The sequence below is a fragment of the Panthera onca genome, chromosome A3 (genome assembly GCF_046562875.1).
Source record: "Panthera onca isolate mPanOnc1 chromosome A3, mPanOnc1 haplotype 2, whole genome shotgun sequence".
Classification (NCBI taxonomy): Eukaryota; Metazoa; Chordata; class Mammalia; order Carnivora; family Felidae; genus Panthera; species Panthera onca.
This window is the reverse complement of record NC_138341.1, coordinates 95,182,193-95,206,713: the sequence shown is the minus strand read 5'-3', so window position 1 is coordinate 95,206,713 and position 24,521 is coordinate 95,182,193. Positions and strand designations below refer to the sequence as shown.

Sequence of the window (24,521 nt, the reverse complement as noted above, 5' to 3'; positions counted from 1 at the left end):
ATGTGCAATTTTACCTTGTGTAACATCTTTGCCTGAAAAGCTCAAAGTATTTGTAGATGTTGTTTAATGAATAGTTCCCATGTTTGCCTGCTGAGGAAGGCAGAGGTTTGTGTAATTTACTTCCATTTTACACCTGAGGAAACTGATATTTAAGGAAAAGAGGCTCAGAATTTCAACCAGTAGCAGAATTAAGAAAACAAGCCCAAACCTTGCCACCGGGCTAATGGTGCCATGTCTAATGATCCTGGAAGTTGAACATAACCTCCGAATGAAATGGTATCATTAGAAAAAAATTCACCATAGACATTATCATATTCCATTTTAGTATGAACCTTGCATTTATTATGTAGCATCATTTATATTTATTTTGACTGCTTCCTAGTTTATTGGCCTATTTGTAATTTCAGTAACTTCTGATTTGGGATCTATTACTGAAATTGAGTTTTAATAATGCTTTTGTAGTCATTCTAACTCATTCTAAGTAAGTGCATAAGAGAAACCAAACCGGATGTGGAAACACAGAACTAAAGTCTATCAGACAAAATTGCATTTTGAGCAATTTTACACAAAATAGTTAACACAAATTTTAGTTTTAATTTTAACACAAAATAGTTAACAAATATGCATGAAACTCCAAACTATGAATTTAAGGTCTCTTGGTAACTGTATGTGAATCAGGGCATAAATTCAACTGACTGTGTACATCAACATCATTTTTAGTAAAAAGATCAGATTGAATCCCAAGTAGTTCTGATTATGTCTAAATCATTTGTTTGCTCATTTAAGCAACTGGCAAAGAGCCAACTAAAATAATTTCAATCAGTGGAAATCATGTCAGTACTCTTTAAGAAGGGCTCATGAAAAAGTTAATATATCTTTACCATTATCTTTATGGTATATTGGTATATGGTATATTATTTTATACCGAAAGTTAATATATCTTTTACCATTTATTGAATCTGTAAAAATGTATGGCAGGAATCATTTAGATAAAATAAGCAAATCAGAACCCAAAGAAAACAAATGCCTCAAAAAACAAAAATGTAGTTCCTGACTTCAGGAAGCAAACTGTCTCAGTGGAGGGCAGCAAACAAACCAACTAAATTAATAAGAGCAACCAAAACCTCCTCTGACGGCTCATTCACGGACAAGTCTTGCGCTTTGGAAGCTCACAGGAAATTACAGACAACTATGTCACAACTTAAACTTGTGCCCATTTCTGTTCCCTATTTTCTCATCTCAACTCCTGTCCCCCTTGACATGATATTTGTTGTCATTTCCCTCCCCACCTCAAGCTCAGCTCTAGAATTTTCTACCAGGAAAATCCCATAATATTCTTTCCTCTCCTGTCTGGGACTGAACGGAAAGTCTGTATTTTAAACTCATTATGGGACTCACGGTCAATTTCAAGGAACATTTCTTTTAGCCTTAGAAGGTCTGTGTATATACCATAATAGGTGTTGTATTCCTTCATGCTGGGATACATGTTGATCTCTACATTTAAAATTATCCCTAGAGGTGCTTGGGTGGCTCAGTTGGTTAAGTGTCTGACTCCTGATTTTGGCTCAGGTCTTGTTCCCAGGGTCATGGGATCAAGCCCTACTTCCGGCTCTGTGCTGAGCATGGAGCCTGCTTGAGATTCTCTCTCTCCAGCTGCCTGAGTGGTTCAGTCAGTTGAGTGTCGGACTCTTGATTTCAGCTCAGGTCATGATCTCACGGTTTGTAAATTCGAGACCCTCATGGGGCTCTGTGCTGACAGCGCAGAGCCTGCTTAAGATTCTCTGCCCCTCTCTGTCTAGTGCTCTCTTTCTCTCTTTCAAAAATAAACATTTTTGTAAAAAAAGATTCTCTCTCCCTCTGTCCTTCCCCCACTTGCGCATGCACACTTGCACTCTGTCTGTCTCTAAAAATAAAAATAAATAAAAGATAAAATAAAATAATCCATTTGTCTAAAAATGCTAACCTAGTATCATTAGAAAAAAGAATTATAAGTGTCTTCACAAGACATGGAGGTAAGAACCTAATTTCTCACCCATATTGTCATCACCAGTGTGGTATGTAGTTAAATAGCTTACAGAATTTCCTCTGTTTTATCTTTGAAATGACTTACTATCACAAGGCACATTTAATTTCTGTCTATAAAATATAAGCCAGTAGATAAAGCTTTATTTTTATTTCACTATTAAGAAAATTAAAAAGCAAGAATAAAAAATTAGGTCTCCAGTGTGTTGGGCGTTTTCAGTGGATCTTCAGACAAAGAAAGGAAAAGCTGGCTTGACTTAGAGGATCTTCCATACCTGATGGTATGGTTTATTTTGTTTTGTTTTGTTTTGTTTTTGTTTCGGTTTTGGTTTTTTTGCTATGGAAACCTGTGGCTTGAAGGAATCTAAAGGGAGGAAATATTCTGCTTTTCTTCAAAAAATGGTACTCCTGCTTATGGGCAAAATAAACCCTTTATAAAGCAGCAGAAGCCATCTTAATTTGCGGTCATCACTGAAAGACATTTCCAGGCTGGGAAGAATTTTTTTCAAGGTATTTAAAAACCATCTACCCTAACAAAAGAAAAATGTGGTTTTTTCAGGTCACTTCACCATACCTGACGATGAATATGTTTTTAATTAAAGCCTGGACACAAAACTAGCTTACTGAAAATCATTGTGATGCCTGATCACTTTCCCGAGACACCTACCATCATTGGTACTGATGGCTAACTCTTGACACCCCTGAGGCCACTTTATGTGTTCAGCAGTTAGAAAGGTGATTTCTGAGGCCTGGCAGCTGTTGGTGTTAAAGCTATTGTGTGGGAAACAAAAACCATTCTGTTCTGTTCCCCAGCCGCCTTTGTATCATTGATACAGGAGCTATTTCATAAATGGGTTATAATTCTTTACCAGGGAATTTCATTACTGCCTATGCTTCAGTGTTAATGTGCACTTCCAGATAGCAGAGGGGAATGTCTGAACATACCCCTGTGGAAGGAATCTTGGAGTTCTGACCTCTGTCAAGATGCTGGCATTTTAAGTCTGTTAATTGGACCTGTGATTAAATGCCATCATACTGAGGGGGTTTTGGGGTGATAGTGGACTTTGGAGCTGACAGCCAAGAAAGAATTCTTGAAGACATATTTGGTGCAAAAAGATGATTTTATTAAAGCACAGGGACAGGACCCGTGGGCAGAAAGAGCTGAACTGGGGTTGTGAAGACTGACTGATTATATACCTTCAGGTTGGGAGGGGTTAGGGACAGTGTAAGTCTCTAAGGAATTTTGGAAGCAAGGTTTCCAGGACCTTGAGGGGCTAGCTGTTGTTAGGAAAACATCTTTTATTACTGTCTAGTAAAACCTCAGTCATGAGACCCTTCAGATGTACGTCAGGTGCCATATGCTTGGAGTTAGAACTGCCAACATATACTTGGAGGTTAAAGATAAATGAGGCTTGCAAAGTAATTTTTATGTGTTTAAGGAGACACAGGATCCTGGGGGGTCAGGCATAATGTTCAGCTCTTTTGCCCCTAGCAAAGTATCATCATCAAGGCAACTGAGCTCCTACAGGGAGGTCACTCTGCCTGTTTCAAGGACTTGTCAAGAGGCTGTAGGCAGTAAGGAAATTTAATTTTTCATTTGCCTTTGTTTCCCACAACTCCATGGCAAGCACTTAAACCCCCTTACGTCTTGATGAAGGTGATATTAGGAAACAGAGTCTATAGGTTGGTTTCTGGAGATTAGGCTATGGATAAGATTGCCTTTTTCTTCCATTTTATTAAGTTATCTGTAAACTGAAGGAGATTCCTGTCCTGCATGACTGTGATCTCTATCAGTCAGCCACTTGCTTTCTTTCCTTCCCCCCTGTTCTTGGGCAGCCAGGAGTGTCCAAGGAATAGCGTACATATCCCCCCTGGGGGAGGGGTTGCTGTTAGTCTGTACTTTGCCCTCAGCTTGCCCCACACTCTCTCATCAATACCAACTTCTATGCTCCCAGTCTTCCTTGCGGTAAACCACCAGACCCAAGGCTGGCTGGAGTGTGAATCAGCTGCCACCCTACCTGTCTTGGAAATAAATCAATCAAAACACAGTTCATGGTGGCACCCACATATACTGGAATTAACTGCTTTTCTCAAAAAATTCCTCATCGACCCCTCTTGGGAAATTCTTCTAGGCCAGATTAGCGTGACATTTATTTGGAGAACAGACATTTTTTCACCCTAGCGATACATTCATTATTGTCATTTGGAAAATGTGTCAGGTTAGGGAACTTTCAGTTGCATATCCAAGAAACAAGCTGTCCGAAACAACTGAGGAAACGTGGTAGACTGCATCCTTCTCCCCAGCTATTCCTCTCTCCCTGAGCTCTGCCCTTTGAGGTTCCTCCCACTACAGGTGAATCTCCTTCCCCATCTCATGGGTAGTGGGCTCAGCCCCATGACTTGCTTTGGCCAGGCTGAAGAGGTATTGCTTAGTCTTACTTTATGCACTTCTACCATTGCCAGAAGAACATTCGCCAGCTATCTCTCATCAAAATAAAGACAGGGAGATGTGAGGCCAATCTGGAATCTGCAAGTTGGAGCCAAACCCAGCTGAATCCAGCCTTCAGATGTACTGTAACCCAGAGATGCATGAGTGAGGAAAAACAACAGCTGTTTTAAGCCAATGCCTTTTGTGGTAGTTTGTTATGTAGCACTACTGTGGTAATAGCTGACTGATATTTATTGCTCATATAACTGAAGACTCCAAAGGCAGTGTGGGTTTCAGACAGAGTGTGAAAGGAGTTTCTTTTTTTTTTTTTAATTTTTAATGTTTATTTATTTTGAGAGAGAGAGAGAGAGAGAGAGAGAGCGAGCATGAATGGGGGAGGGGCAGAGAGAAAGGGACACACAGAATCTGAAGCAGGCTCCAGGCTCTGAGCTATCAGCACAGAGCCGGATGCAGGGCTTGAACCCACGGACCATGAGATCATGACCTGAGCCAAAGTTGGTCACTCAACCGAGCCACCCCGGTGCCCCTCTTTTTTTTTTTTTTTTAATGTTTACTTATTTTTGAGAGAGAGAGAGAGAGAACAAGTGGGGGAGGGGCAGAGAGACAGGGAGACACAGAATCCAAAGCAAGCCCCACAGAACCCAATGTGAGGCTCAAACTCACAAGCTGTGAGATCATGACCTAAGCCAAAGTCGGAGGCTCAACTGGCTGAGCCACCCAAGAACCCTGAAAGGAATTTCTGTTCCATGTCTTTGTGATTCTGTTGGAGCTTCAACCAGGTTTCCTGCTTGGTGTCATGATGACTATACCATTTCAGGCTTCACATCTATACCCCAATACTATCTAGAAGGCAAGAGGTTTCTCTTTTTCAACCACCATATAAAAGTCCTGGGATTCAGTCTGATTAGGCCAACATAGGTCATGTGTCTATCCTGGGCCAATTATTGAGCAAGGAGGGTATGGTTATGTGACTTGGTTTATGTCAATTGGAGTCCCCTCTTAAAGATGGGAGCAAGCTCAATCTCTTCCAGAATTCATGGTGTGCCTCATTAAAGGTGGGAGCATGCTGAAAGGCACCAGCAGCATCAATTATGGAGAGTCTAAAATATCCAAACATTACATTATATTACATTATTTGGGTCAAGACCTATTCTACCTCCATATTGCTAGGCTAGCTAGAGCTAGAGATAAGGGTTCTATCCTCTAAATTTCACATGTTCCTTGGTGGATGGCAAAGCATGTGGCCACATCCAAGCTACCTCAGGCACTGGAAGATCAGTGGGAGCCAAGCTTTACATAGGACTTTACCATTAGCCTACTGGATTTCCAAACTCTTAGTAACTCACGATTTTAAGAAAATTCAAAATAGATTTGGTCTATTGGAATTTGAATATCTCTGAGCTGTAGGATGAGTTAATGCTGATGTGATGAGAATTTAACTGAGTGGGGTGCATTGGTGTGGCTGTCATTCCACTGCCTTATGGACTCCATTGTAACTGATGAGAAGTCAGTTGTAATTCTTCCAGACATCAAATAAAAATGTATGTTGAATTAATGAATTAAAAATAGAACTAAGGTCAAACTGAAAAAAGGTGGGGGTAGGGAGCACTCCTAGGTAGCTCAGTTTGTTAAGCATCCGACTCTTGGTTTTGGCTCAGGTCATGATTTCATGGTTCATGGGTTCACTGACAATGCAAAGCCTGCTCAGGTTTCTCTCTCTCTCTCGCTCTCTCTCTCCCTCTCTGTGCCCCTCCCCCACATGCTCTTTCTCTCCCTTTCTCTCAAAATAAACAAATAAACTTAAAAAAAAAATAGAACCAAGGACTATCGACACAATAGAACATCCTTTCAAGAATACCCTACTCTTTTTATCTTTGTAAATCTTTCCTTCATACATTTACTGCTTCCACTGAAGCCTTTGCAGGAAAGTGAATCAAATAAATCAACTCAAGAAAGTTTTCCAAACATGGGCATTAAAATGATCACCAGTAGGGGCGCCTGGGTGGCTCAGTCAGTTAAGCGTCCGACTTCAGCTCAGGTCACGATCTCGAGGTCCGTGAGTTCGAGCCCCACATCAGGCTCTGGGCTGATGGCTCAGAGCCTGGAGCCTGCTTCCGATTCTGTGTGTCACTCTCTCTGCCCCTCCCCCATTCATGTTCTGACTCTCTCTGTTTCAAAAATAAATAAACATTAAAAAAAAATTAAAAAAAAAAAATAAAATGATCGCCAGTTACCTTCTCTGCTTCTAAGAGTTCTCCTTGACCTCAGAGCATCTGAAAGTTTGAATAACTCTTAATCATCCAACATGTTTTTGTCATTCAACTAAGGTTTGTCATTCTACAAATTACTGAACACATGTGTGCAAGGCACTGTGCTAAGTGGTGTGAGGGACGCAGAATGGAAAGAATTAATATTTGCCTTAAATTATCCAACAATTGTAATCTCATTGTTGTTCAAGTTTTCAGGGTGATCTTGGACAGAAGGAAAGGTTGAGACCTTTCATAAAACTATGGATTCTTAAGGGGCAACTTGTCTATCTTCTTGTGGGATTATTTACCTCATTGTTTCTAATCATAAAGGGCCTCAGTTTTGTAAGAAACATCCATCAGCAATAAGAAAAAAATTATGTAAACCAAGCATTTTTATGTGAGCCAGACTAGGTATTAGGTATTTTCCCAAACTCATGTTAATATCTTAAAAATTATTTTCCATAAATTTCACCATGGCTGTGCATGGGCATTTAGTCTGATTTGCCAGTAGTGTCCTGGTTAAATAACTCTTCTACGTAATTGCCAATCTGGAAGCACAGACTCAGCTACATCTTCTTTAAGTCTCTCTTTTTCTTTGTATCTTTTATTCCAGTTGGGTTACGCCTTGAACCATACAAATAGAAAACTAACATTGGAACCGAAAATAACTGTCAATGCCAAGATTGTTGTGGTTGGTGCATCCAGTGTTGGAATTTCCTTCCTAGAGACGCTGGTATTTTGGTGAGTTGTTTTACTTTATTTGTTTGTTTTTAAAGAGGCTCTTCTCTTCTATACCTGAAAGGTTGTTTTGAAAGAAAAGACCTGAAGTTTTTTTGCCACCCCATATACCTTGCCTAGGTGGATTGATGAAGCAGTGAAATATTCTAGACTGAGGGTTGGCAAACTATTGCTCCTGGGTCAAATGTGGCTTTCTACCTGCTTTTGTAAATAAAACTTTATTGGAACACAGTCACATTTATTTATATGTTGTCTCTGTTTTCTTGATACAGTGGCAGATTTGAGAGACCGTGACAGGGACTGTTTAGCCTGCAATGCTCAAAATACGTACACTCTGACCCTTTCTAGAATTTTGCCAACCTTAGTCTATACTAGTGTTTCCCTCATTTGTTGAATCATAAGAATCACCTAGAGCATTTGTTAGACTCCCAGACTCAGCACCAGACAGGAACACAGAACACAGAATCAGGAACTCCCAGGGAGGGCTCTGGGGATCTACATTTTAGCAAGTGCTCCATATGATCAGGCAGATTTGGGAACCGGTTTTGACACTGCACATCACAAATAGGCTTTCTGAAATGGCAGACAAACCAGGACCTTTCTTCCATACCCTGCATTTTAGGTGCCAGGGAACAGAGTAAAACCCCCCAGGGAAGACTGAGGCCTTCGCATCCCTTCAGTGCTGTTTTTTTTTTTTTTTAATCCTCACAGCACTAAATGGGTTTCCTTTCAGAGCACATTTTACTGATAGGTGATTCCCGAGAATTCTCAGCTTCCCCTGACTAGCTCTCCATCTGCTCAATGAATTTCAGCCCCTCATTGACAGGAAGAGCCCTGGGTTATTGTCCAAGAACTTGGGTTCATGGCCTGGCATCACCAGCACATGATGCAGAACCCTAGATGTGTTACCTCATTTTCTCTCAGACTTGGTTTCCTCATTTATTTTTTTTTATTTTTTTAAAGTTTATTTATTTATTTTTTGAGAGAGAGAGAGAGAGAGAGCAAGGGAGAGGCAGAAAGAGGGAGAGACAGAATCCCAGGCTCCAAGCTGTGAGGAGCCCGACGCAGAGCTCGAACTCAAACTGTGAGATCATGACCTGAGCTGAAATCAAGAGTTGGATGCTTAAGTGACTGAGCCACCCAGGCATCCCTGCTCATTTATTTTTTTTAAAAAACTCTCATAGATGTCTTTTTAAAAAAATTTAATGTTTATTTATTTTTGAGAGAGAGGGAGACAGAGTACAAGTGGGGGAGGGGCAGAGAGAGAAGGAGACACAGAATCTGAAGCAGACTCCAGACTCCGAGCACAGAGACTGATGCAGGGTTCGAACTCACAAATGGTGAGATCATGACCTAAGCCAAAGTCTGATGCTTAACCGACTGAGCCACCCAGGTGCCCCAATAAAGTCTCATAGTCTCATAGATGTCTTAAAAGAGCTTGGCTTTGGAGAACCACAGACTCCTGAATCAAGAGTCCAGTTTTTTCTAAATCTCTTGCTCAGGATCACATGAGAAATTTTAGCTCCTATTCAAAACTGTAGGTGCTAAAAGATAAGCAGAAGATGGGAAAAAGCTCCCCACTAGCACTCCTCCAGAAGCCAGCAAAAGTACTGGTCCAAAGAAGATGGGTGAGGGTTAAGGGTTAGACAAGGAAAGGGGTGGAGGAAATGACCCCTCCCAGGTGTTTGCACTTAGTTGATAAGGAGACAAGCTAATCCCGAATGGTTACTTTGCTCATTTGACATCACATTAACCAGATAAAGATTTTTTTCACTTTCCAGCCAATTTGTTCAGTTATCTGGATCATACCCCTAGTTAATCAGAAATAAGTCACATGTCATTATTGAAATTAGCAACAGAGCTCACATGCTTTAAATATTGTGGTCAGTCTATAGCAATCTTTCATTGCAAGAAAGAAATAATGAGAAGCACCCAGGAACATCCATTTTCCCGTGTGTGCCACACTACAGTTTGAGGGCTCTCCTCATTCTGAGGGGTCTCTTCATCTAAGACTCTGAGCAGCAAGTCATATGTGACCATTTCTGAGTGATTTATCAGTGTGGACTTGTGAAATAGTAGTCAAGAAGTTACCAGAAACAGGTCTGAAATCTTCATTCAGCTACATACTTAGTCATGGTCTTATTTTAAATGATTACATTAAGATATATACATATCATTTTCTTTTTGTGGAATCAACTTAGATTTAATAAAGACAAGAATAAATTTGGATATAAGTACTTGGTTGATTAAATTCCTCAATCAGACAGACCTTTTTAAAGCATTTTAAAGTACTCACAGTTCTCTGTCATCGTTACAGATTACGTATACTAAAAATAGACTGGTATCAGTTTACGGATCTTGAATCCTTCACAGAGGAAATAGTTTTCTCATTATTTTCCCTAATTATTTTAAATTAGCAATCACCATAGTAACCTACTGCATATTTTACTTACCAGCTTAACTGCATTTGAACTAGATGTTATAAATGATTTGACCCGAAATGAAATGGAAGTGATCACCAGACACTGACCCCCAATGAGGATTGAATCCAGATTTTAGAGACAAGATTTAGAAAAATTGCCCTCCTGAGTTCCTGCACCACACTATCAGACTCAGCTGAGGCACTTCAGTTCCTGCAAAACCCATCTGAGGCCCAGTACAGCAACCTCTTTTTCCAGAAAGCCTGATAATCCTGTCATCTGGAATCTAAACAGACAACCCTTTGTCCTCGTGTTGTGTGCATGCAAAAAAATTAGAAAGCATTTGTCCTCTTCAAAGGACACCAAAGGCAATCCTTGTACAAATTCTTACCCCTTGTTACATCCTTCTTTCCTCAAGTGCTAAGGTGCTACTGGGGGAGCCGAAGGGATTTGCCCTTAGTCATCAACTAATACAGTAGGACAAGGCTCTATGCAAGGGGGGAATAGTGAACATGATGTTTCATTTTTTTTTTTTTTTTTTTTTTTGGTAAAGCATTCTATCTGGTCCTTTGCTGTTACCCATCCAGTTACATCTGCACAGACACACCTTATCTCTGGTTGTCAGGCCTGTGGGTCCCCCTGCATCTTCATGTCCTTACCCGGTCAAGGTCTCCTGGGCCCCCGGTTCCCAGTGACATGTATGACAAATGTTTTCTTAGGGACACATACCAGTATCCCTTGGGGTGCTCCCACCCTTCCACCCCTATTCAGTCTTCCAGGGCTGAGCTAAAGAGCGGTAGCCCTGCTCTCACAGCTTCCTGCAAACTCTGTCAGGCTTCCTGAGGCTCCTGACTGGCTGATGGAGAAGGGTGGGGGTGTAGGGTAACTCAGGGTCAGGGTGAGCCTCAGCTCATTTGTTCCCCGTGCCCCAGGGCATATGCATTTATCTTCTCAGGATACTGTGTCCAAGAAACTCCAAGAGGAGCCCAGGAGGGAATGTGTTTGGGCCCCAACACCCCACCCTATGGCTCACCCTATGTAAGCTCAAGCCACATGCATATCCTGGCCTTTCCTGATAACCTTCCCTGCCAGGGCATGGATTTCCATGGTGATCACCAGGAGCTGAGTAGGAGACCAACAGCTGGCATCGAGTCAGGACCAGGGGAACTTACTTGGTGTAGGGCATGAAGAGGAGGAAACCCCCACTTATCCTATGGTGTAGAGGGCAGTGAATTGGAAGGGAAAGGCAGTTCTTAAGACATTTTATTGTGAATTATTTAGGTTCTTCAGCATCCCAAGACATTCACATGATGGACCTGAACTATTTTTAAATTATGGTTCTCATGATTGATAGGTCATGTTCACTTGGCTGCCCCACTTCTTTGGGAATGAATGTTCTTGGCTTGGACAGTATAAGTATTTCATATATATTATCCTTCTCAGTACTTGTATTAATAAGACTTGTCTAAAACCCCAATCATGGGGAAAAGCAGAAAGAACCTGGCCTCAGCTGTCAGCCCCCTTCTGCTGCCAATCAGTGCTATGGCCTGTCTTCCTCACTGTGCTGAGGTCATGGCAGGGACTCCCATGGTCCTGCCAGCCCAAAGATCTGTCACCCAAGGAACACCAATCTTATCTGAGGCCTAAAAGGAACTTCATCTTCTTGGTTCACAGCCAGGCCTGGAGGTGAGCATCTATCACCTGTCAGGGAAACACTATTTCCTGGAGGAGAGCTTTGCAAGGCTTTTTCAAGTCTGAAAGCTCTTTTCAGAGAGCAGGAGGCTCTTTCCCGCAAAATGTTAAGAGGTTATATTTTCACCAGCCACCTCATGCATGAAGTCCCTCTCTGCCGAACCCCCAAAATGTCATGCTTTGAATACTTCAAGCTTTCTGCTGAAGTACTCCAAAATCATTTTTTAAAGAGAAAAGGAGAAATGCCATACCCCAAAAAGGGTGGGTGGGAACCAGGTCTGTGAACTCGTCTTACGTTTCACGTCCTTCTTATAGTGTGGCCGGTGGAACAGCAGCGTCACCATCACCTGGGAGCTCGCTAGCAATGCAGAGCCCCAGGCCCTGTCCCAGACAGTGTCCCAAGTAGATAGCACCCCCCCCCCCAAACAAATTACACAGAACGGTTTCTTCGCTATCTCTAGGGCATGAACTCACTGAGCTGAAGCAGTTACTGGTTTATTCTGTTTCAGCTCTTGTGTCTCCCTGCTTCAGTGCGTTACATTATTTACTCCTAATTATGGAGCAGCTCCTTTTAATCCATTGTTTTAAAATCCTTCCTAATTAAATTCTGAGGTAAAGAATCTCTTGAGGAGCCTGCAGTGGCATCCTGGGATGACAGTGACTGAAAGCAGCCCCGGGTGGTATCCCAACAACCCTTTGTGCGCCTAGAGAAACACACACTTGGATTCACAGAAAGCGCTGGTGGGCAGGAGGGCCCAGGCCCACCTCTTCCACTTCTACCACCACAAAGAGTTTTCTCAACAAAAACAAAACAAACAAACAAACAAACAAAGACAAACCCAAAGAATCTCATCAAGGGGTAAAATCTCTTATTTTCTACCTAAACATGGATCCCTCATCAGGTTGGGTGCGTGGGGGCCACTAAGAATAGCTTGAACTGAGGAGGTCACGTTTGCAGAGCCGCAGTTGTGCCCGGATGACCAGGTCTCCTGTTATGGGGCTGCATATCCGGCACAGCTGTGGGATCTGGCAGCAGCCAGCCCAGCGCTTGCAGCTTAATTAGACTTTTTTATCTTTACGTTTGTCTGAGGACATCTGAAACCTTCAGTGTGGCCTGTCACTAATTAGGTGACTAATTAAATAGTGCTTACTTGCTGAGCTCAGAGCTAAACCCCAGTGAACAGGTTGGTGACTGCCATTGTTCTCTACTGTTGGTCTCGGCCCCATGAACGGATGGACATGTGCTCTCCCTGATTGTCCTTTTGAGACGAGGGCAAATGCAGCATGGCGGCCAGGCCCGTGGCACGTGCAGCGCTGCCCTCCGAGGTGCCTGGGGAGGAGGCAGACTGGGCAGGTCGCGTCTTGCCGTATTGTTGTGTTGGCATCACAATGGGACCTGTCAGGAGCCCATACGGAGGCCTGTCTTGTGGCTGGAGTGGGGTGGGGAGGGTAGGGACAGCTACGTGTCAAGCTCAGAGGGTCTGGCCTTCCCAGGCAGAAAGACCTGACATTCTGCCACTGGAAAATAATGACCAGACTCCCTGGTGTTGTGAATCACAATCGAGTTTCCTAACTGAATCCAGTATTTAAATGTAATTAATTATAAATGAAAAAAATCTTCATTTATTGAAATTATCCACTCCTGTTCATTTCAGGATAACTCTTCTTATCTCCTACCTTCACCACTTTAGAGACTCAGAACAAAAGAAAAGCAAGACTCTTTGAGCAATATTAGGCCGTTTTTGGGATCAGCTCATTGTCATTTTTTGTGGGTTTTTTTCAGGATTCTTTGAGGCTAAGGATGTTAATTAGGGAATGTATTCTTCATGATCACAAAAACATAACCACAGGTGTCAACTGAGTAATAAACTCACGCACTCCGTCTCCACCCTCTACTACTGTTTCATTTTCAAATGATGATGTCGGCACCTGCCTTCGGTTACATTCCTTCAAAAGCTGAAAACAAAGAATGTGGATGCAAGCAGTTTATTTGGGGGCCATCCCAGGAAATCACCTGAGAGAGCAGGGTGGTGAGGTGGGAAAGGGAGGGAAGTCAGCAACACCCCCAAAAAGCATTTGTCAGCAGGTTGCTGTGGGCAACTGAGACTCAATCCTATACTGGGACCCTTCAAAGGACACAATGGAGATTGGCCCCTCTTTGTGTGAGGAAGCTGCGGTATTTACCCACCAGTTCCTGTCCTTCTGGTCACATGGTCACCCTGAACTGTTCTTCCAGCCTGTCCCTCCAGCTCCCATGGTCAAAAGATGTCCCCAGGCAGACAGGAACAGGAAAGCAGTGGGGTGGGAGAACCTTTTGCAGTTGATATAGGTAGGCTCCCTACCATCCCAATTTCTTTAGTCAGTTCTTTCTTTCTTTTTTTTTTTTTTTTTTTTTTTTTGTAAATGTTTATTTATTTTGGAGACAGAGAAAGAGACAGAGTGTGAGCAGAGAGGGGCAGACAGAGAGGGAGACACAGAATCCAAAGCAGGCTCCAGGCTCTGAGCTGTCAGCACAGAGCTTGACGCCCACGAACTGTGAGATCATGACCTGAGCCTAACCAACTGAGCCACCCAGGTGCCCCTAGTCTTGTTCTTAATTAATATTCAGTTGTCCTTTGGTGAAATACAGGGGCAGAGATGAAGGCAGAGAAAAAGCAAGGCTAGATAAGAAGACTGTGTCAAGAGGTTTTCAAGGCCACCTCTCTTCCCAGGCATTTTTGTAGCTCTAAAGAGGATCCAGTGTACTCCACCAGAAACCTTGGCTGGAAGAAAAGGTGGCCTTAAAAGCATGTGTTGGCAAATACTTTATTTCTAATTTGGGACAGAGATAAGGTTAGATCAGTAGTTTTCAAACTGTGGTCTGTGGACCAGCACTTCTGCATTGCTTAGGGATCTGTTGGAGATGCAGATACCCAGATGCCACCCTATAAGGATTGAATCAGAAATGCAGGGGGAGGTGTGGGAATCTGTGTTTTCACACCCCTGGGGGTCAGGATCCAGGAACCACTGAGTTAGAGAGCTCTCCCATGACTGATGGGGCCCAGGAAAATCATCCAAAGTCTGTGAACCTGTTTCTTCACCTGTACAATGGGGAGAGAACCCAGAATCTCTCCTCCTACACTGGCACGAGGGTTAAATCAGGTGATAACACACAAAGCATCTGGTAAAGCCTATCACTCCAAGCTTATTAGACTGGCACCTCCCCACTAATTAAATTTACATATCTAGTTTCCTTGTGGGAGCCTCACATTGTGTCTAATAGGAGGGAAGAGCCTGGGGAGGTAGGGTCTTCATATGGAAGATACTCTCTCCCCTGAGGATTAAGGATGAATCAGAGGTGTTTCTTGCCAGTATATGTGTTTGCTCCCTGCTAGAGGTCCTGGTCTGGCAAAGATGCTCTCTTGAAATTCAGTTAGGGGCGCCTGGGTGGCTCAGTCGGTTAAGCGTCCGACTTTGGCTCAGGTCATGATCTGGTGGTCCGTGAGTTCGAGCCCCGCGTCGGGCTCTGTGCTGACAGCTCGGAGCCTGGAGCCTGTTTCAGATTCTGTGTCTCCCTCTCTCTCTGACCCTCCCCTGTTCATGCTCTGTCTCTCTGTCTCAAAAATAAATATGTTAAAAAAAAATTAAAAAAAAAAAAAGAAATTCAGTTAAAATGGCTACTATCTCTGATTTACCATCAGGAGTACCAAGCAAGCCAACCAATGCTCTGTGGTGTTTCTGTTTTGCAAAAGTGCTTGACTGCAGAGAAAACTGGTGTTATGCCCTGCCCTGTTAGCTGTCTACCCAGGCTGAGGGATAGAAATCCCTTATGGACCAAAGACTCTCATGGTCATAATAGCCACATCTTTGGCTCCCACTGACCATCACTACCTAATGGGCTGCCAATGGATGTTTCTTAAGCCCTTTTATGATACTTGGATGCTTTTCAAACATTAATCTGGACATATTTTGGGTCCTCTCTTTTGCCACTAACCTCAAGTTTATCATGTACGTCTTGAGGGGGCTCTGAGTGCACCCCACACCCCAAATCCAGGAATTCCACTGCATTAAAAACAAAACAACAGGGGCGCCTGGGTGGCTCAGTCGGTTAAGCGTCCGACTTCGGCTCAGGTCATGATCTCTCAGTCTGTGAGTTCGAGCCCCGCGTCGGGCTCTGTGCTGACCGCTCAGATCCTGAAGCCTGTTTCAGATTCTGTGTCTCCCTCTCTCTGACCCTCCCCCATTCATGCTCTGTCTCTCTCTGTCTCAAAAATAAATAAACGTTAAAAAAAAATTAAAAAAAAAAATTAAAAAAAAACAAAAAAATAAAACAACAAAACAAAACAAAGAACAAGGCCAAAACAAAAAATTCACTTTTTACTTATGTGTCTCAAATATTTAACGGATCATATACTTCCTTCATTGAAACTTATATTAAACTCTACCCACCTTTCTTATGCACCCAAAATCACTGGGAGCCCCTCACTTTTCTGTGCCTAGAACAGTGGTTCTCAAAATGGAACACCAACATGGACATCATTTGGGAACCTGTTATAGAAATACAAATTCTCAGGTCCCACCCCAGACCTACTGTATCAGAAACCTGGAGAACGGGGTCTAGGGATCTTTGTTTAAACAAGCCCTCCAGGAGTGACTCGGACTTTAGTGGCACTAGGTCAATGCCAACTGTCCCCATCCTACTGTCCGCACCTTTCTCATGTGCAGCCTCAGTTCCCAAAAGACAAAAGACACCGTACACACTCAGTCACAGCTCCCTGACCCCGACTCAGCTCTGAATCCACTAGTCACTTTCTTGCATCCCTGTACCTTCAACCGATTACAGAAGTGACTACAAGCACTTTGAGGGAACAAGGAGGTGTCAAACTGGCCCTTCTCGTACAGCATTTGATATTGGGTGGCAGTTGGGAGAAGCCTGGAGACATGGGAATGGTCCTTCTGTAGAGGTGTGAGGTAGTCATACCCTCTGGGGGATTGGAGTGCTTGGAGCCACCGTTGAAACCCAGACAAGGCAAGGCCAGTTCCTGGGCACATGGCTTCTGGAGACCGTGTTAATCCCTAACTGAAATTCTCTGAAGATAATTTCTCTCAAAAGGACAACCAGAATCTTTCCAATCCTTACCAACATAGTAAGGCACTTGTGCAAAAAAAAAAAAAAAAAAAAAAAAAAAGCCCTGAGTTTCCTTTTATTTTAAGAACTAATGATGGAGAAACATGTTATGATCAGCATCCTAGACATGAGCGTAATGTTGAGCAACTTTTTCTCTAAGCAACAGATTGTGAAAATTCCAGACTTAACAACTCTGTACATCAGAGCTATTTGTGGGGGTGGGGCTGGGATGGGGGTGGAGGTGGAGGTGACAGTGATAAAAAGAGTTTCCTGGGCCCCTATTCCTGATGCTACAATTCCAGGAATATGTATTTTTAAGAATCCCCAGGTAATTCTAACATGCACCTGGGTATAGTAACCATTTGTGTAGACATTTCCTCAAAATTGGCAGCTCTTATCTGTAAGGAAACTTATTTCCCCCTATAATTGCTCATTGTAATTAACCTGTTTTTATGAGCTTGTTTTCCAAACCACATTTTCTAATTCTCAACAAATCATATATAACTTCTATGTCATATCATTACTTCAGGGCTTACTTACTAGGCATAATTATTAACTTATCATTAAACATGACATAGCTGAAGTCATTACCCCATATCATAGTATTTACACACTAAATTGGACCTAGTAGAAAGCATCTCATATACTTCATGCTTAAACTATCACCATTAAGAATAAAGGTTCAAGAATATATAAATGCCATGCATGAGGAAACCTGACCATGTGGTGTCTATAAAGCCTTGTAACCACGAGCATTTGCCCCAAGCAGCAAACCTGTCCTTATCCCCACTCCACACCTCCACAAGTGACCTCATCACTTTTGGATCCCCACAATGCTCCTTTCCAGTCTTAGGGAACTGATTGATTGGTGTCTTACATTTTGCCATCTCTTGTGTGCAGAGGCTTTCCAGCTGGTCTTTCATAGCTGCTGTCTTAGTATTTACATCTTCTATATGCTCCATGTATATAAAAATATGATCAGAGTACAAATGTGTAACATTTTTACTCTTATGTACATAATCATTTCCCGTAAATTATAAAGCAAAATCCAATTTCATCTTAGTTTGTTTTGCCAGACTTCCAAATTTTATTCTTATTCGTTAAGTGACCATTTCAAACATTACATTCATTTTCATTTTTTCAGTTAGGATTTATGTGTTATTTTTATGCAGAGATACACAAGCTTTTCATCTGAGTTCCTGAATCCCCATACCTTCCTTCCCCTCTCCCTCCCCCTACCCCCAGTCCCTTACCCTGGCCACCACCCCCTCCCCTGAAGGGTCCCTGAAGAATTCACAAAGCACCGGCAAACAGACATTGTTGGGTTCAGTGTTGATTCTAGATCCTTGTCCCAGGACATAAGCCTGGATTCAGGCAGGTTTGAGATTTGCTTCTTGGCCCCTTTCTCCAGGCCCCACCCTGGTTCCTACTGGGGCTCCCATGAATAGGAGAGCCATGCAATATGGCACCAAAGAGAAGAGAGAAAAAAGGTCAGGGAGAGAGATTTGAACTACTTCTTTGCCCCATGAACACTCCCCCACTTTTAGAAGTGCTCAGAATCCTTGACCCCACCCTCTTCAGGTCTCTCTTTCTTTGGTCTCCCCCTGGAGGTCCGAGTGTGCCACTACTGACAGCCAGGAGGCCATGGATGCAGCTGTTGGGCTATTTTTACTAAGACAACAAACAGGAAGTGGCCAAGGACATTGTCAAACAAATCTCTTTGTGAGCTAAACAAAATAATATTGCTGAAGAAAGTTAACCATTTTTCAGGGAGAACCTGGTAAATTCTCTTAAACAACTTATAAATATTTTGACTTGTTTTGCCCTCCATTTTTCTTTTGGTATTGGGAGTTCCCAACTTTTAGGTTCCATCTATAGCATGTCACCATTAATTTTGTGACATTATGTGATAGCATTAAGACTGAATCAGATCGGAGTTATTTTTTGACTATTTAAATAGCAGTTAAGTTAAATAGCTGTCTTGAGCTAGGATTTACTGTAATTTGGTAAACATTTTTGTCATTGTTCTGAACAATTCAGAAAGCAGAGATTTTCTCTACATTATCTATTCAAATAAAAGCATTAATGAAAGCAGTTAATTAAATCACTGGCTTTGGTTGCCCTTGCTATGCCAAAAAAAAAAAAAAAAAAAAAAAACCCCACACACAAAAAAAAAAAACCCAAAAAACCCAGCCAGGAAAAAATTAAAAATAAAAGTAATAAGCATTTACTTGGCAGGCTGACAGGTTTCTACTGCCCATAAGGGTAAGCAACATGAAAAGTTTTATGTTTCTTTTATCATGCTCACAGTAAATTGGCAATGTGACCCTTTTATTTGAAGGATAAGGATGTTTAGACCTAATTTTGTAGCTGTCCCCCTGAAGCATGGAATGAAACGCAATACCTTTTACTTATTTCCCTGGATACTCTAATCCCTCCCTGCTTTACACGTATCTCTGAGCTGTTCCTCCCCTTGTATCCACAGCAACATGAAATCCCCACTGGAATTATCCGCTGCGAAAATGCAGGTGCGCTTGTTTAATGTTTCATTGGCTTGAGCACTTCACTTGAACTTTTTTTTTTTTTTCCACGACACAGTGACCTTTGATTTTGGAGCAGAGGACTCACAGTGATGTTAGTATTGTTTATATACAGTAAGCCAACACCACTAGATCTGAGAACGGTGTTGTCTCTGTGGTCCTGCTATTCTGCCATTTTGTCTACTGTATGCCCAAATCCAAGATGTACCCTGTGACTCACTGTTCTGTTTGTAGGAACTTCTAAAATATTCACTGGTCATCAGATTAAAAGTCTTAAACATTTGATCTCCATATGTCACCCTCAGAAGAGCTAAAATCTACTAAAACTGCACATTATAAACTTTATGATTTTGGACTAATATTCTTAGATAGTTATAAGTTAAGAAATATTTGGATGTTTCTGAATCAGATTAAAAAATTAAATTAAAAAAACACAAGGTTGGAGGAAAAAGTGAACACATTCATAGAAAGGCATGAAAGAGGGAACCTTCACTGAATAGCAAGAAGTTTAATGAGGTTAGTTTAGTCCCCAATACAAAGGCCTTATATACCGTGCTCATGAATTTGGACTTAATATCTTAAATCACTTTAATTAAATAGTTATTCATTTAAAATGTTTTATGTAGCAGGCAATATTCTAAACATTTTTACAGATACCGTCATTTAATCCCACAGCACCCCTATAAGGCATTAGGTTCTATTATTCCCATTTTACAGACTAGGACACTGAAGCACAGAGAGGTTAAATAACTTGTCACTCACCCAAGGTCAGAAACCTAGTATGCTAGAGGCTGGCATCCAACTGAGGCTATCTGACTCTTGAGCCCATAGTCTTAGCCACTCTGCTCTGCTACTATCAAAGTGGTGAGCAAACACGGAAACTTAAAACTAGGAACGATTGAGATTGGATTTAATTTAAAAAGAGGTTTTCGGGTCCCCTGGGTGGCTCAGTTGGTTAAGCATCTGACTTCAGTTCAGGTCATGATCTCGAGGTTCATGGGATTGAGCTTTGTGCTGGTGATGTGGAGCCTGCTTGGGATTCTCTCTCTCTCTCTCTCTCTCTCTCTCTCTGCCCCTTCCCCATTTGCTATCTCTCTCCCTCAAAATAAATAAATAAACTTTAAAAGAGGCTGGACGTGGTGACCAGTTGTGGAAAGTGAGAAAGAGGGTGGGAGTCTGAAGTAGGCTCTCAGATTCCTAACTTGAGAGGTGGTTAGTTGATCATGCCTTTGACTGAAATAAAGGAGCAATGGAATGGGACTACATACTGATTTGGGGATACTTGTGAAGCAGCCACATTAGGACCGATAGGCCCTTGGAAATTGGGTTTTGAGCTCAGAAGGAAGCTTTCATGCAAATACGTAAGATGAAGTCATGGTGGTAGATAACATCAGCCAGGGAGATAGGCATGAATACTGGGAAGCTTGTGAGCAGGGAGATGGGCAAAGGAGGAGGAGCTGGTGAGAAAAGCAATAATAAGAGTGAACCTGAAGATAATGTTGCCCCAGACAGCATGTTCTATGGCTGCAGCTTTTGGGTAGGGCCTCCTTCCTGGCCCCAGCTGTCACCATTTCTTCCATTCACATCAGTAATGGCATCCGACCATTGCTAGCTCCTGGATGACTCCCCCTTCCCCTTTCAGTTCCCAGCACCCTACACATACATCTGCCTTTTCTCATTTGAACCACATGGTGTCAGCCACCTATTTCCTTCTCCAAGCCCACCTAGCCTTCCTCCATGAGTCAGTATGAGTAGAGATTTCTAGTTGTTTCCCAGTATTTATTCTGCACTTTGTCCTTGGTAACAGAACATTGGGCAATATGGTTCTTTAAAAAAAACACACTGTATTTCTCTTTGAAAAACCATATTTTCCAGGCTCCCTTTCTGCTACATGTGGCTGTGTCCCTGAGTTCTGGCAATGTAAGCAGAAAAGTCACATGGGATTTTAGTCTCTTCTTAATGGACAGCCTTTTCCACCCATTCCTCCTTCCTTCTGCCTGTAATGTGGATATGGGATATGATGGCTGGAGCTCCAGGAGCCACCTTGGGCCTGAGGAGACATTGAGAATGGAAGCCCCCTTAGAGTAGCAGATAAGCAAGGCCATGGCCCCTGTTGACTATATGGCTCCACCCTATCAGCAAATAAACTGGTTACTTCCAGGTTTATAAGTAGTGTTGTAAGGACAATTTGCTGGCATAGAAATAGGGAGAGGGTGCCCCGGGTGACTCAGTTGGTTAGGTGTCCAACTCTTGATCTCAGCTCAGGTCTTGATCGCTGGGTCATGAGTTTAAGCCCTGCATTGGGCTCCATACTGGGTGTGAAGCCTACTTAAAAAAATAGGAAAGATAGAGGAACATGAAGAGAAGACAGTGTTAATGGAGAGAACCTGTCTTTTGAATTAGAGGGAATGGAAGAACGCTCTTATAGATGTTCTGGAGGTTATAAGGGAAATGGGGAGGGGGGGGGAGGCCTGGTGGCTCGTCTTTGTTTTCTTTATGGTGTGAGAGATGCACTAACTTGAGAGTGAGGAAAGGGGATGGGAGGGAGAACAAGAAAGGTTAAATTAGTGACCTTGAAGATTGGATAAAGGACCAGAGTAGCCACCATGAAGAGTGCATAAGGAATTTGGCTAAGGCTAAAGAAAAGGAGTAGAAAATTTGGTGCCCTTACAGATAAAAATCCAGAAAATGCCCCCCACTCAAAAGCTTTTGGAGAAGTCTTTAATTGCACAATTGCATAATTCAGTATATTATAGTGTGGCAATTTGGCAATTTAGAAGTCATTTGATCCATGTTGTTAGATCATTCAAATTATTCAGTGCCAAAGGGATTGTTTTTGTAGTAAAAGATATAGCTGGATAATTACTAAGCCGCCTGTTCACAGAGAGGTATAAAAATGCCCATGTATAACTATTATTAGTATAACATAAACCACATTTCCATCACATAGGCACCAAAGCCAAAATAAATTCTAACTTCATGTGAGCATCAACATGTATTATTAGCTGCATTTTGCACTTTCCATTAAATGTAAATAAATTAAAGACCTGTCATCAGTGTGCATTTGCAGACTGGGAGCCCTAAGTAGCTGGGGTTAATTGTGACCTTTATGTTATTTGAACATATTCAAAAATTTTATTCTTATGATTAGAGGAGAAGATGTGCTGGGTTTTCTTTGTATCAGATAAGAATATTCATTCTTAAATGACATGCATCCTTCGAGACCCTAGAGCACAACCTTTCATAATATTTAGCTGTTTTTAAATGTCAGGTGCAGTTGAATTTATTACATTGCCGGCCCATGCCATTACCGAAAGTCTCCTGCTTGTAGTGGTACTTAACAGATTGTCAGTAAATTGATAGCATTTCCACATTTGGAAAATTTCCAGTTTCCTCATGGGAAAGGAGGGCAGGTGTTTTCCTCGAACTTGGTGAAGGTTTTTTTTTTGGCATTTGGTTGCTTGAAGGGGAGGTGTAAACTCAGAAGAGATTTTAGAGAAAAATATCTTTCTCACCATCCTATGAAAGGATCAACTCACCCATAAAATTTTGCTGACTTTAGCTGAAGGGCAAATTTGCAGCAGGAGTATTTTAATGCTTAAGGGAAAACATGGAGTGAGTCTTAAGCACATCCGTTCTTCAGCAGCCTCTGCTTATGCTCCTGGGTGTCCTACTTAATGTCACTCACAGGACTTGGTTATAGAGGGCAGTGAGGTGAGTGCAGAGGGCACTGCTGGGGGTCAGAAGAGAGATGGCTCTCACTTCCAGCTCGGCTGCCCATGAGCTTCAGCTGTGAACAAATTACCTGTTTCCAAGCTTGATTTTTGTCTGTATGAAATGAGGATAATAAAACCCTGCCCCCAGGGGCGCCTGGGTGGCGCAGTCGGTTAAGCGTCCGACTTCAGCCAGGTCACGATCTCGCAGTCCGTGAGTTCGAGCCCCGCGTCAGGCTCTGGGCTGATGGCTCGGAGCCTGGAGCCTGTTTCCGATTCTGTGTCTCCCTCTCTCTCTGCCCCTCCCCGGTTCATGCTCTGTCTCTCTCTGTCCCAAAAATAAATTTTAAAAAGTTGAAAAAAAAAAAAAAATTAAAAAAAAAAAATAAATAAATAAAAAAAAAATAAAACCCTGCCCCCGACTTCCAGCACAAACTATCTTTAACACTAATCCCTATGATGATGCCTATGAACATGCTTCGAGCCCTGGAATGTCGATGCGGGGCTCCATCCCACGATCCTGGGATCATGACCTGAGCCAAAATCAGGAGTTGGATGCTCAACCCAGGTGCCTCCTGAGAGGCAATTAAAAAAAAAAAAATGAAATGGTGTCTGCCATGCTGGTGTTGTGGCTTCTGGACGTTTCTGCAGTTAGAGGCTCCAGAGCCATCTCCCTCCTTTCATTGACATGGTCAGTTCTGTTGGAAAGTTTGTGCAAAAAGAGTTGCTGAAAAGAAAAGTTCAGCAATTGGATGATACATAAGGTAAGGTTAAATTGAATTATAATAAACCTTTACCAAGTCGAGCTTTACCTCCTTTTTTGTGTGTTTTCTTCTCTCTCCTCAGCTCTCACCTGAAGTTTAGTAATCTCACCCTGATTTCAACCCATGGACTTCCTGGAAAAAGGCTTCTGGGCACTGAACAAAGGAAGTTTTTAGCAAGCGAGTAAGAATTCCATTTGATTTTTCATTCTGAGGCCAAAGGTCCTCATTTGGGTGCATTTCTATGCAAAATACAGTTGACCCTTGAGCAACACAGGGTAGGGTGGGGGGTTTAGGAGCTCTGACCCCCATGCATTCCAAAATCTGCATGTGACTGTTGACTCCCCTAAATCTTAACCCGTAATAGTAGCCTATTGTTATCCAGAAGCCTCACCAATAACATAAACAGTCAATTAACACATGTTTTGTATGTTACCTAGAGAAAAGAAAATGTTATTAAGAAAGGCACAAGGAAGAGAAAATACGTTTACAGTCCTGTACTGTATATATTGAAAAAAAGTCCATGTGTAAGTGGAGCCACACAGTTCAAACCTGTGTTGTTCAAGGGTCAGCTGTAGTAGATTTCAGACTGGCAAGGGAAGGGTGGCAGACTTTTCTTTCGCGGTTCAGACTCACTTAGAAGATACAAGTACAGGGGCATCTGGGTGGCTCAGTCAGTTAAGCATTCGACTTCAGCTCAGGTCATGATCTTGCAGTTTGTGAGTTCAAGCCCTGCATCGGGCTCTGTGCAGACAGCTCAGAGCCTGGAGCCTGCTTCAGATTCTGTGTCTCCCTCATTCTCTCGGCCTCTGCCCCAGCTTGTGCTCTCT

At 42.4% G+C, this 24,521-nt stretch overlaps 1 protein-coding gene and 1 long non-coding RNA gene across 4 annotated transcripts in view; one reads left to right on the top strand and one right to left on the bottom strand.

Moving 5' to 3' along the window:
• The window catches only part of LOC145715367 (uncharacterized), a 209,011-nt gene extending 185,708 nt beyond the window's left edge, over window positions 1-23,303 (bottom strand). The window contains exon 1 of the long non-coding RNA XR_014137426.1: window positions 23,071-23,303. This is a non-coding gene — a long non-coding RNA (uncharacterized LOC145715367). The remainder of the gene's footprint in view (window positions 1-23,070) is intronic.
• The window catches only part of CFAP61 (cilia and flagella associated protein 61), a 282,753-nt gene that overhangs the window by 160,509 nt on the left and 97,723 nt on the right, over window positions 1-24,521 (top strand). For all 3 annotated transcript variants that reach the window (XM_060611053.3, XM_060611051.3, XM_060611061.3), the window contains 2 exons: window positions 7,334-7,461; window positions 23,777-23,875. In XM_060611053.3, the coding sequence (XP_060467036.3) occupies window positions 7,334-7,461; window positions 23,777-23,875 (227 nt within the window). The remainder of the gene's footprint in view (window positions 1-7,333; window positions 7,462-23,776; window positions 23,876-24,521) is intronic.